This window comes from Meleagris gallopavo, chromosome 22 (assembly GCF_905368555.1).
Source record: "Meleagris gallopavo chromosome 22, MGAL_WU_HG_1.1, whole genome shotgun sequence".
NCBI classification, from domain to species: domain Eukaryota; kingdom Metazoa; phylum Chordata; class Aves; order Galliformes; family Phasianidae; genus Meleagris; species Meleagris gallopavo.
Genome location: NC_139425.1, coordinates 8,499,616 through 8,514,057, shown reverse-complemented (window position 1 = coordinate 8,514,057; position 14,442 = coordinate 8,499,616). Strand labels below are relative to the sequence as shown.

The following is a 14,442-nucleotide window of genomic DNA, read 5'->3' as shown; positions in this document are numbered from 1 at the left end:
ATCCTGCAGGCAACGAGCGGCCTGAGCGAGATTCGCTCCTCTTCCCATCCTAGCCAAACGGTGGTGGGAACGGGGTGCTGTAGGAGTGGGAGTTTTTCTCCTTCCATCAGCAAGACTCGGGTGCGGGAACATCCCTGCTGCTGCAGCACAGTGCACGTGAACGCTCACACACAGGGTGAAAAGGAAGCCAGAAGACTGTTGGTTCCTCACCTTAAAGACAATACTGCTAAAGTAATTCTTTTTATTAACCGCTGGTCAGTAGAATGAGACAAATTCAGCAATGTTTCAGCCTCTTTCAGTCACCATTTCACACATTGGTTGACTGCAGTCCATCTTTTCACAACTCAAAAATAGTAATTTCTATCAAATCTTACTATTCTGATATATAAAAGATAAGTGTTACAACATCAGTAACATTTTAAATTATAGAACAGGAACAATGCTTTGCAACACCAATTCCACATCCAATAAAACTGCTTAAAAATAAATAATGAAGTACAAAACCTGCTGTTACATACGACTGTAGTACAGACAGATGTAGCAACATCTCCAATTTTAGGCACAGCTCAGTTGATCCCTTTCAAAACCATGTGACACCAGTGGATATTTAATTTAGGACACTTTCTAATAATCCTTCCTACAGGTCTTGTCATTTTCACTTCAGTTACGGTATACAAGCTTAGCAAGATTGAAAAAAGTTACATCACTGAAGGTAAAAGAAGCAGATTTTCCTCCAGCAAATGGTGTGAAAGAATACCTCAGCACAGTAGTCATATTTAAAAGGATTTTGGTTTTACTGAACCAACAGATTCAGATATTTGATACAAATGCTATGTTTGGATAAATGGCCAAACAACATTACCCACAGAGGGTCTGTAATGTTCAAAGACAGCAACCGAGCAAAGGCGAAAACAACCAATTCAAAATTTATAGCTACAACCTCTATTTTTCATGAATTGAGGCTCTGTGTCTCACTGAACACTTCTTTCAGGAGCTGTTCCAACACGGTGTGTGCTGCTTGGAAATACAAACACTGCAACTGTTACATATGCATAAACCCTCAGTGCTGCCAGCTTTCTCCCTGAGTGCCCTGAGCAGGTTGCCACCGTGCAGCTTGGTGCCGCGGCACAAACAGATCAAGGACGGGCACAAAGTCCTGTATGCATAAAGGCAACGTGCAGGTTCTTCAAATGCCTGGCTCAGATATCATTTCCTTTGTGAGAAACGTTCATCTAATGACAATCCTACTATTTGTTTTTAACGTTCCCTCCTCACGTTCCACAATCAGTTACTTCTGTTGTTCACAGCTTTACGTCCTGCGTCGTTTCGCAGCACTGGGGCTGGAAGGGTTGCTGTTGGCATTTAAGACTTTTTCAGTGACTCTGTTGCGTTTCCTCTTATCAGATCCTTCTTTGGACCCAGAATCTGATGAAGTCTTCTCCTTCTCTTTGCTGCTTGGCTTCTCAGTTGTTTTTCCTAAACTTCCAGAGGGTGTAAAAACTGAAATAGGATCAAAGTAATGATTCCAGATCAGACTCGTGCACGTAGGCAAACAAGAACTGATATAAAATCTCTTTATATTACATTGAACTTTTCAAATAAATACATTCTCAGCGTGTTTAAAGATCCTCTAAGTATTACTTTCACTTTTAAAAAGGCATGGCTTGCTTTTGTTATTTGATTTCAAAGATAGGCATGCACGTTGACAGGATAGAAATGACATTCATTAAGTGGAAACAAGCAGCACTTAAAATACTTAATGAGAATACTTTATATAGACCAATCTGTGAGATTTATAATCAGCAGTGGTCATTACATTTGGGATTTTAGATAGGTTTTGAAACAGAACACCCAAAATGTGAAATTTCATATATCTTTAAAATACATTTTTAGACCTTTTATTACACTCATCCTTAAAACACTTATTCTGCAATATTATGACATTACACAGTTAACAGTTGGCTTGATCTGTTAAGGTAAATAGCAGGACCTCTACTGCCTGTGGTTGACTTTGTTCTATAGCAAAACATTTTTCAAAAGTAAGATTTTCACTCATTTAAAGAGGCAAAATAATGCAAAACAAACAAACAAACAGACAAAACCCAATCCCACTCTGTTTTCCTTCCCATTTAAGCATCTTGAGTTTTGATTTACTGGCCTTAATTTCTCTTAATTAATTAAAAGAAATTTAATTTAAAGAAACAAATAAAATCACAGAATGGCCTGGGTTGGAAAGGACCTCAAGGATCACGAATCTCTAACCCCCTGCCACAGACAGGGCCACCAACTTCCATACCTAATACCAAACCATGCTGCCCAGGGCCCCATCCAACCTGGCCCTGAACACCTCCAGGGATGGACGGGGCATCCACAGCCTCTCTGGGCAGCTGTTCCAGCACCTCACCACTCTCTGAGTAAAGAACTTCCCCCTGACATCCAACCTCAATCTTCCCTCCCTCAACTTAAAACCACTGTCCTGCTGTTATCTACTTTTTCAAAGAGTTGACTCCCCTCCTGTTTATAGGCTCCTTTTAGGTACTAAAAGGCTGAAATCAGAAGTTATAGAACTGTGTGCTAGAACTGCACACATGAATTAGAAGCAAGGCAGAAATCTCCAGAAGAATCATATACTGGCAACTGCTTATTGTGTGCACTCTAAGGTTACTCTAGTTCTTTACAATAAGCACATGCTCAGTCTGAACAGAAATCACAAAATACACTGCATATGGTATTTACATTTTAACATTAATTTTTCAGAAATACAGTTGTTTTTTTTAATCTCATTACACAGCAGAGTTACAAATTTACCTTCTTCTGGACCTGCATGCGTTTCCATCTCTTCTTTTATCTCCTCTTTCATTTCTTCTTCAATCATCACTTTTCCTATAGAATTGGTCATTAAGCAATGGTTATGAAGAACCATACAGAGGTTTTCTCCATTAGCAGCCTCAGCATATGTGCAGTGTGTGCAGACATTAGGCATAACAGTAATGCTCTTAGAATTAAAGCATACAAACTATCCTAAAAATAAGCATGTCCTAACAACAAAAATGCAATGGTTATACCAGCATCAGGTATTTGCTACAAGTCCAAGTCAAATGGAAGTTTCTTCTACTACTGAAACTATAGATATACAGTAAAAGTGTATTTCTAGTGTATGCTTTGAAACATTTGCTGAAGTGCTGTTCAATGGCCTTAATCATTCATACTCAACATATACTCATAGAAATATTATATACAAAGATATATAGAGAAATGTTATTACACTCCCTTGACTGCCCCATAGCTTCTTTCTGAAAATGAACCACATAAAAGTGCACAGATGATCAATTTCAGCAAAATGGTCCACCTTAATCCAACAGAAGTCTCAACAAAATGCAAAACCACACAACAAACAACTAACTGCAAAGAAACACAGTCTGTTTTTCATTCTGCAAACAGACAGCAGTAAAGCATGTGGACTTTCTGTCTACCCCCAGAAGCTGAATCTACATGGTATAAACAGAACTTGCTTGTGCCATATTAGCATTCATCTTTATTATATTTAAGAATACAAGGAATACTGTGTGAAATTTGACCAAAGGTCTGTCTTGCCCATTAGCCTACTTTCTACAGCAGAGAATCAAAGAGGCTGATAGATGGGGGATATGAACAACACCAGCAGGGTGATCCTTTCCCCAGTTATTTCCTTCAGCCAGCAGATTCAAGAGATGTACCTGTTCTCTTCTTTTTCATCAGTACACCTAACATACCAGTCTGAAAGAATAGCCATGTATTTATGCTAGTAGGGTACACTGTTATGTTCTTTTCTGGGAGTTCTGTTAAGCTATTTGTTCTGTGATGGGCCTAGAGCAACAAAAAATAAAGAGATTTCTATCACATCTTACCTTCTCTCACTTCTTGAATCAGTTCATCAGGAAGAATAAAATTCTTCTCTATATTCGGAAATGGAAGAATCTCAGATTCATGCTTAGTAAGGAAATAAAGATTTTTATGATTGACCTTGGTAAAAACAATAAAAAAAACCATATAGAATAGAAATGCAATCTCAAGCTCTATTTTAAGTGCACTTAGTAGCTAAGTAATTCTTAACAGTACTCAGATACTAGAGAGTAAGGATGCTCCTGATGTCAAACTAGTTCTTAAGTTAATTGAAATCACAACTCATGACCATTAGAGATCATTTCCGGAACCAGACTGTGGCAAGTTCCTAAATATATATATATAAGCTGTCTGTTTGGTACCTAAGTACCTGTGTAAACGTTTGCTGGATCAGCTCTTAGGCAATTAAAAATAAAAATAAAATAAAATCACTAAAAAGTCGGAACTCAGTATGGCAGAAAGGAAAATGCAAACCAAAACACGGTAAGTTTTACTGCCTCCCACCTAATGCACTTTCATACAGGAAAAACTTCATCACCTCACTGAAACACACACAGTGTTCTGCAGCTTGAGAGCTGCCAGGTGCCAGGGTTTACGACCAATCAGGACTCCCTTATACTCACAAGAGCCTGCATGTCATACATGGTGCTCAGATGGTCCCAAATCACTTTGGAAGAAATCTGCCGTCCGATATTCTGACTGAATTTATCTCGGATACAAATCATGTGAAAATGGCGATTCACACCTGGGGGGAGAACTCAGTGCAATTAACACCGCTAGCAGCTTGACTGGTGTCACAAAATAATATCAATCATTAAAAAAAAACCAACCAAACAAACTATAATCACAGGGAAATCACAGAATCACAAAATGGCTTGGGTTGGAAGGGACCTCAAGGATCATGAATCTCCAACTCCCTGCCACAGGCAGGGCCACCAACCTCCACATTTAATACCAGCCCAGGCTGCCCAGGGCCCCATCCAACCTGGCCTTGAACACCTCCAGGGACAGAGCATTCACATCCTCTCTGGGCAGCTGTTCCAGCAGCTCACCACTCTCATAGTAAAGAACTTCCCCCTGACATCCAACCTAAATCTTCCCTCCCTAGATGGAGGCATCATACAGTACGGCGAGATGAATGGCATCACGTCAGCACTGCCCGGCTGTTTCTGCACCTGCACCGCAGGCGCTGTTCTGGAGAGGGGCTGCGGTTGCCCCATTCGGCGGTACTTCGAAGTGAGACCGCAGCCAGAGCTTTCAGAGAAACGGTGCGAGAAAACAACCCCGGGAGAACAGGGAGACGGGAGGGTGGGCCGTGCGCGGCGAGGAGCGCGGACCGGGAGGGGCGGGCACAGCTCTGCACAGCGCTCGGGCCCGGAGGCCGCTGGGACCAGCAGCCCAGGCAGCGCCCGCCCGGCCCGGCGTCCGCCTCTCCAACCCGGCCGACGCCGCTACTCGAGGCCGAGGCTCGGCGCGGCCTGCTCTCACCTACGGGCTTGTGGCCCAGCATGGCGTGGAAGAGGCAAACCTCCACTTCGGGGCTCCACACCACCACCGCCTCTTCCGCCGGCACGCCGGGCTCCGGGGCGGAGGCGGCCGCCGCCGCGGCGGCCGCAACAGCAGCGGCGGCGGCAGCGACTGCCGCAGCGGTCCCGGGGCCGGCCGAAGGCAGCGGCGGTTTCTCCGCGGCGCCAGCCGCGCCGCCCTCCGCCTCGCCCATGGCCGCGCCGTGCCGTGCCGTGCCGTGCCGCCGCGCGGCGCCCTCTGCCGTTCCCCCGTGCCGCCTCCCGCAGCGGCTCCTGGCGGCCGGAGGAGCGGGCTGGGCGCGCTACCCGGCCTGTGCTGGAGGGGGGGCACTTCTGAGGGGTTTTACTTCAGGTTTTCGCTCGAGCTGCTGCCAAAAGGGAGATTTGGCGTGGCACTGCGCGCCTCGGTACACCAAACTGCTCGTCGCTGTCACGGCGCTGTCACTTTTTTTTGGAACTACATCTCATGCGTTGAGAAGTGCAGAACTCACCTCCTATGTTCGTCACTTAAGGCATGAAAGTGTTTCATTTGGGAAGAAAGAACACAGCAATTCCTCTGTAGTGTGGACTGGTGTTTTATTGGCTGGTTGGCCGTTATTACCACATGTGATACCAGCACACATGCACGCACCAGGGCTTCTCTCACTCACAGGATCAGGTTTTCCAGTTGCTCGCTTCAGAAATTAATCTTCTAGGTGACATTAAAACGAGTTCTACAACAAATGGCGACGATATATGTAAAGAACGAGTCAGTAATAAAACAGTGTGGGCAGAAACTCACAAGCAGAAAGACATCTTCATGCAAATTGTCCAAACAATAAGAAGTAGGAAGGTGAAAGTGCTAGTCAGAAATGGGAATTTTCTGTACGTCTGATACTCAAAGAATTAACTAACACGTATGGCTCGATACCATGCTTACACCTCAAGCAGATTAACATTCAGGAAACATTTGAAGTGAGTTGAACCCAAAACATGCAAGCCCCGGGAGGTTTCGAGGTAAGGATGGGTTGGAAATGGATGATCTGTGAGGTTTCTTTCCAACCCAAACTATTCTCTGATTCCTTGATTCTCTGATGCATGATATGAATGCCTGGATACAAATTCTGGTTTCTACCTGGGTTCGGGTAGAAAATGGAGAGGAATCTCTTACTCAGTCTGGTTTAGGTGCTGTTGAAGTTTTCCTGGAATCCCTGTTTGTCTGACAGCCTGAATCACAGTGACAGAAATCTCAGTGTGGAAAAGCCATTCCTACAAGATGACAGGATTCTCCAGAAATACCTTTTCTGTCTGCTGTTAGCTCCGTACCCACATCCTGGTTGTGACAAATTTGCCTTCACGCAGTTTTGCCTTCGCAATAGTTTCCTCATTTTGAGCCATAATTATATATAAACTCAAATTTGCTGATCTTCAGTAGAAATCCACATACTTTCCCATTAAATCCAGCCCTAAATCCAAGAAAACTCTCAGACCTGTTTAATCTTCCAATGTTTATTTGATCTGTGCTGCTACCTAGTCTTAATCTGCTATCAAGAGAGGGTTATGATTTCCTGTGATGGCTGCACAGCAGGAGTAAATGAGTTCCTGAACAACTAAATTCCTGCTTTATGCACATGTTTCTAGGCACAGAAAAATGAAGGACAAAAGAAAAGAAAGTAAATTACAGAGTAGAAAAATTGTCCCCCAATAGAGTAGTTTTCAAAGTTTTACAGGAATAATTTTTTATTTTATTTTTTTAAAGTCTGTATGAAATGCTGAGCTTCAGCAATCTCATCTGTCAAATTATGCTTCTGCTTAAATGCTATCATCAAGAGGGAATAACTGTATTAACTCACATAGCAATTTTTATGTCTTTGAGTTCCGAGGATTAAAAAAAGTAGACTGAAACTGAATGTGCAGAACATATGGCTACCTCTGAAAGTACAGTAGCATATGAAAATAATTTAATTCAATACAATAACATTAATTCAACAGGAAGAGTATATACATAAATTGGTTGCTATTTTGTTTCAATCACAACTAATTGCATTTCCCTGTGTCTAAATTTCCTTATTTCTTCAAATGCCTCTAGGAAACATATGGGAGCATATAATTATGCCATGTACAGCATCTGCATGGATTAGAATCAGAGTTAAATTTTTCTCTTCTTATACTTTAGATGTTTTTTTTCCCCTCGTTGAACAGATTTTTCAGATTCTGACAGTTTTACCCTTTGCTTGTTCAGGTTTAAATCTCACTTGCGGTTTTAAGTAGGCATCAGCAATAGAAGTCATGCGTAATTTAGGTTTTCTCCTTTTCTTCCCACATTTTAGGCGATTCTCATTCTTAGAAATACAGCTGACTGTTGTAACAACTAAGGGTGCTCAGCCCTTTTGCTCTCCCCCGAGAGACAAGATATGTCATAAGGCACTGAAGTCTGAACAACTGAGAATTATGCGTACGTTTGGCATTCTCTCTAGAAGAATCAGTTTTCTGGGATAATCAATATAGCTACAACTATTTCTGTCGTTATTTTTGAACACCACATGTTAATGCTTGTAAGAAAATTAAAACTTCACTCTAATACCCGGTAACTTTTGGTAGTCACATAGACATTTGTAAAAGGAATAACATTTGAATACTCTTGTATTAAAATCAGTTTTGCTAACTGATTTTAGTGCATCTTTGTCATAGAATCTAAAATAATTTTTCTAATATAAGTAGATGAAACCTCTTGAGACCCTTAATGAACATTACCATTTATTGTATAGATAGAATAACATACATAGATTTCTACATGCAGAAATACATGCATTTGAGGCCCAGTCCTGCACCAAAGCACTCAGGGACCAGTAAACTTTCAAACAAGAAAAGTAATCTCAGTGCTTTGACATCTTTCAATATTTCCCAATAAAATATTCTTTGTGATAAGGACCTCCTGAAGAGTTCTGATTTGATTTGTAAGCTTTTCCTGTACTTTCAAAATCTGTTATTTCGGTGTGAAATGTTGGGAAGTTTTCCTTTAGCAGAGCTGGTTAGGGAGTTGGAACTATCAGTGATGATAGTTTGAAATAGATCTGCTTTTCTCCCATAGGATCTGCCAAGAAGAAAGAATCAAAAGGATGAGAAGCCTATGTGTTGTTGGAGTCCTATCACACAGAGCTCTTTAGAGAAGTGCTACTTCTTCCAGCCGAGAGGCAAGAAGATGCTCCCCAGGTTTCTTCCAATTACCCAAGTTCTTAGCAAAAAGCTGTGTTTGGTTGTTCCAAACAGGAACATTGAGCAGGGAGTGCACTCTTAGACTTGGCCTACCAATCTTCTCACAGGGGCACAAATACTGCATTTGGTTCTAAATAAGGTGGTGGTGGGGAAGCAGCATAAGAGAGAAAAGCAGCTGTCAGACAGAGGATATGTTCTGTTTGATGAGACATATGTTCTTCAGTTGAACTTTTCCCTTGTGATCTGTTGTGCTCATTCTCCCAGCAGAGAGAAGCTACATATTAGATGGGCATCAGATGGCAAGCCTTAGAAAAATAGATTGAAAACAGCGCAAATAATTATCTCTAAGCATGCACAGAGGCATTCATTATTGCTACTGTTATGCTTCGAAACATCACAGTGCAGAGTGAGGAGTGGGAAAAGAAAAGTCATCTCACTTATTTTTCAGTTTGAAGCATACATCATGTCCCAAGCTTACAAAGAGGCTTTAAAAAAGAACCAGTGAATGTAGCATGAACCAATTCCGGGTGAGCACAAGAATCAATTCATGAATGCCTGGATGCCCCAAACCAACATCAGAAGACTTCACAGCACAATTTATTGAAGGTGATTTTTACTGATAGTGCCTAAATTGCCTGCCAACCTAAATGCACACTATCCAATCTGGTCAGTATAAATTTAAGGACGTTTCTTTTCCTTGACAGTTACATTGCTGCAATCAGAATTGTTCTAATAACCATTTTCTTCTTAGAGGCACTATTTTTTATCCATCTTTCAAAACAAAATTACTACTTTAAAATAAATTAAAAAAAAAAAAAAGCTTGCATAAACATAAAAAAAGTCTTCAGAAGTACAACAGACAAGTATTAAACCTGACCAGCTGATAATAAAACAACAACAGCACTTCATACTCAGCCTTATGCTGTGGAGAAGGGTGGCAGCAGATTTTCCAAAGTACGTGATACAAAAGTACACTCCTATAGGCACATACAAGCCTTTATGGGAATATGCAAGTCAGGGATTTAGGGGATTATGTTAAGGCCTTTTCTTTTGCATTTCAACCTTGAATACCCGAGGACATTCACAATTACCCTTCAGAAGCATCTGTTAGGGAACAACATCTGGGTGATAAGCATTACTAAGATTGCTTCCTAGAATGGACCCCATGCACTGGCAAACAATGATGTGCCAGGAACAGGCTCCAGCTGCAGCAGGCCAGGCAATGCTGGTAGAGAAATCTGGAAACTGCAGGCTAGTTTGAAATTTGCCTTGCAATGATGATGTCAGTAGCACCATTCAGGACTAGTGCAACTCGATTTTTCAAAGAAAGTCTGAACTTGCCCAGTGCACAGAAATATGGCTCTAGATGTAACATGTCTCAGCAAGGAGTCCACAAACTGTTAGTAACAGTTCTTCGTAAGCAGTGGAGAATGGACCTGTCCTACCTCCTGCTGTGTTTTACAAACACTTCCATTTTGATTCCAAAATTTTAAACCTGATGTTTATTTGCAGACCCAAGTTAGAGCTGTATAATTCTCAATTTGTCCCATATATGAAGAACATAACTACTCACATAAGCAAATACTTGATAAATCAGCTTATTTGATAAAGGGGCTAGACCTGTTGAATCAAATTCCTCACTGTGTATGAAGTGAAGTCCATCACATTGAGAAGGAATTGGATTCCAAGAAATCATCAGTATATCTGCAGTGACTCTGTTGGTAGGAGATGCTCTAACATAGGTCAGAGCTTGCTTTCAAGCAGACAGATGCTACTGTGTCAGATTTGGAGCAGCTTCAGCTGGAGTTGCCTAAAGTCTGTGAGTTTTGGCCTTCATTATTGCCAATGAATCCACCGCTGTCTTTAATGAATACTAAAACCAACTGCAAAAGTTATGCTTCAATATTAAGGGAAACAAAAACCCACTGATATCAGCAAAGGTGGAATTTCATACAGGCTGTATTCTTGTCTCTACTTATTCAGCAGGTAAGGAGACATCAGTAAGGAGAGACAGGAGACAGTTGGTTACTATATTCCAGGCCTGCAGCTCTTACTTTTTTGTTGTTGTAATTTACAGCACATATTTCAAAGGCAGTTATTCCCTCTAAAACAGCACAGAAACGCCAGAGAAACCATAGCAGTAATTTAAGTATTTGGATTAGATTTGAAGCATAGAAGTGTTTTCATCTTCACAGCCAATGAAATGTCATTTTGCACCATGTGCATGCCTAGGGCATCTCAGGAAGAAAAAACCCTCGAATAAATAAACAGGTTTAAAGAAAAGCTGCAGTCAACACTGTCATGACTGATATCACTGTATGAAAATATTACTTAAATACAAGGAGTTCATTCTTAAATCCTATCTTTCAGAGCAAAGATAGTCTGTCATCCAATGTGTTCTCCAGTTGTCATTTGTAGAACAAATCACAAGCTATTACAGCTGTACCTGTCTGTAGTTCCCCAGCACCTACTGTGACTAGAAGACTTTGGTAGCAGCACCCATGACATATGAGGGATTTATTTGCATTAGGGAAGCCTACCATGTTTGTTTTCTGATTCAGCAGGCAGAACGTTATTCCGGTGCTTTGTTGCTTGTATATTAAATCAGTGATTTTATAAATTGTGCAATTATGTACATATAAGCTGATGTAAAAGTCAGTGATGCCAATAAGCTATTGCTTAAGAAGCCTGACAAATTCTGTCTTACCTTTGTGAGAGACTTATTTGCATAAGCCTCTCGTTGGATCAGTAGTTTTTTATTTCACTCCCAAAATTTCAATTACCACCTTCTGCCATTTCCTACTACAAGAAGCACTACATAATTAAACCTTATCCTTGGTCTTGGAAGAACATACAGTGGGTTGATACACACTGATTTGGCCATAGTGCTCTACTGCTTTGCTATGATCACTGTCTGTCTTCGAATTACTGGTTCTACTTTGCCAATTATTAATTTTCTCAGCATTCCCTACCCCAAAATTGCTATTTAAAGATAGCAGCAATTAACATTAAGTCCAACCCCCATCTCAGATTCCTACCAAATGCATTATTTTCAGTCTGTAAGCAGTTTTATGTATGTATCATAATTCCCACATGAACACGTGTGTTGAGTATTCTGGGACCAGCTGAGATTTACAGACCTCTTCTTTAGAACAGTCTCAATTTTCTTCTGGAATGAAAGTAACTGAAACCTTGCACATTTAAATACATTTTTTCTTTTTGCATTTTTGGAATAATCTTCCTCCCTTTGCATAATGGATAAAAGCCTTAACACATCCTGTTCCTTCAAGTGCATCAGTTGCATGGAATAAGGATTTCATTTTCACACAAATTCTATGGCAGGGCAACCTGACGGACCGAAATTCAATGAAAATTACATAAAATTGAAAGAGAGCAGATGCCATTGTAAGTGATGACAGGGTAGCACTTTTACTATCATCTACTTTGCATAATCACATTAGCAACAAAGCCAGTTAGCACATTTGACAGCTTTTCCCAGCAAGCTGTGACTGTAAGCTTTTTTGGAAGGAGACAGAACTTCTTCTCCTATTTAGGATTTCTCAATTGCCTCAGCCATTCACACTGCTTCTATGTTCCTTGACACAATATCAGAGGTAAAGTACCATATTTAAACAATTTTCTAAATGATAGGAAGGCCCCAGTTTCCATCATAATCTGTAACTTTATCATTTAGCTCTGCAATAAATTTACAAAAATTATCTATTTGGTTTTATGTTGTGTGTGTAGGGCATATGTTTAAAAGCTCAGCTATTTGTTGTAGACTGGAGCAATGATGTGAGACATGGGATACTAAGCTTAGGCTGGCTTTGGATCCCACCTACACATCCTGGTGCTACTGACTCATCCTGCAGCTTGAGTAAGAGTAATCAAATACCTCTTTCTCTTACCTCATTCATAAAGCTTGCACTTTTCTTACATTCTCATTAGAAATATACCTCCTGTCCAAAAGAAATGCTGATACAGAATGTGCTGATATCTGCGGGTGTCATTCTCCTGGCTTCAGGATACTTTAGATCAGCCCTTAGGAAGCCATTAGGAATGGGAGATAAAGGAGTAGTGTTTGCTACATATTGTCCTCTTACTGTTGGAGGAGAAAAGTAATTTAAGAATTTCCTAGGCAACATCGAGCTTTGTGATTCTCTCAACCACTTTGTACTTATCTGTAAATCTCAGGTCCTGGAGGTCACTTAGCATACAAGAGATAGTACAGTATGGGCAAAGAATTAGAGAGGATAAAAATCTCCTTTTCTTCTAATCTTCCTTCACTGGCTAGTTTTCTTATTGGCCAAGATCCCTCTGTCTGTCTGCATGAGATAATGGCAGAGCTGACCCTTCTTCCACACAATATCAGTACATTCATTAACTACTAACATCATCCTGGTTGAGGAATGCTTTGTGAGGTCACAAACCTCACATCAGCTATCTGTGCATTTGTATTTTAGAGACTGTACATTTGTGAAGGAAAATGTGATGTCTTTCATTTACATTTGTGAAATTTACATTCCAGATGTCTCAGAACGTAGTTCTTTTGCCAGCTCTCTTTGCTGCTAAGAGATAACAAAACCTAAAAGAAAGAGTTGTGTTTTTGTTTTTTTTTCCAACAACTTTAAAGACACTAAAATAGGCCCTAGGTTTACCAGCACTCCCAAAATGGGAATTATTTAATCAATTTCTGACTTAAGTAGTTTTTCTTTTCTTATTCACTATTAGAAACAAATAAAACTTCATTTGGAATCTCTACACATCTTGCTGTACAATAGAGTACAGTGTACTTTAAGAAAATAATAACAATAACGAAAAACCAATATTGCTATAACAGTAGGGAATTTGGGGCTCAGGTGAACTATAATGGGTCCTATTAACATTGCACAACAGAATTCTGAATTTCTCCTGCAATGATGATAAATATTTACAAGATGAAAAGAAAGGCTTTATTCCCAGGGTTTTATTTATCCTCCTTGGAAGCCATTACCTGAAGTGCTTTCTACTTTTGGTGATGTTAAAGTAATCACTTCAATTTTTCAATCCAATGACTAAGCCTCCACTAGAAAATATTTACAATTGTGATAGTTTTAGAATAGAATTCATGTCTGCTAACGTTTTTTTTCATGCTTTTAAAGGAAGAGTTGTATGACCTTAGAAATATCACCCGACCTTGGTCAGAGGGTGAAATCATCCTGCTCTGCTGAGTACAAGAGCCTTCCACAAAAGCTGCTTATCAGCTGAATTTCTCTGAAATTCCCTTTTTATTCTGTCATTTTTTCCCCTATATCTGGTTCTGCAGTTGTTCGTTTTATTTCTTAATCCAAAGGCCAAATGCTCAACAGCCAAAAAGGAGAAAGATCTAAAATGAAGAGTAGAAAAAATAAGATTTGCAGCAAATTTAAAATGCTGGGTCATTTACTGACTTTGTTAAAGGATGCCCTGCAAACTGCTCTCATAATTGGCATTTTTTTATGGGAAGAATTTTCCTCAATGTTAGAACATGAATGTAGAGTTAGCCCTGGGACTAACATGACTGCTGTCCTTTTACAGCTGCCTGATTTTCATCCTCAGAGGTGATTTTGATGTTACTCTCATTTCAGAAGTTCTAGTCTTGTACAGAACACTTAATCTGCTACTGCCTTTCTGACAGTGTCCAGCTGTGATGATCCGTGGTGGCTTTCCAACAGAGGCACAGCACAAAAGTGGTGGTTTCTCCCCATTTTGTGTATAGGAGTTTCTGAAATTGTTTTAAAGATTCTTTCTGCCACATTCATTTAACTTATTTCCATTCAAAGGGAGTCCAATTAATTCCATCTGAATATTCTCCATGATC

At 40.3% G+C, this 14,442-nt stretch overlaps 1 protein-coding gene across 1 annotated transcript; it reads right to left on the bottom strand.

Moving 5' to 3' along the window:
- Positions 1-227: 227 nt before the first annotated feature.
- On the bottom strand, positions 228-5,654 carry MRGBP (MRG domain binding protein). Its single transcript, XM_010722495.4, has 5 exons — positions 5,371-5,654; positions 4,506-4,627; positions 3,888-3,969; positions 2,809-2,883; positions 228-1,500 (listed from the first exon to the last, which is right to left on the bottom strand). The coding sequence occupies exons 1-5, from the start codon at positions 5,600-5,602 to the stop codon at positions 1,310-1,312; spliced, it is 702 nt and encodes a 233-aa protein (XP_010720797.2). The 5' UTR covers positions 5,603-5,654; the 3' UTR covers positions 228-1,309.
- Between the last annotated feature and the right edge of the window lie 8,788 nt (positions 5,655-14,442).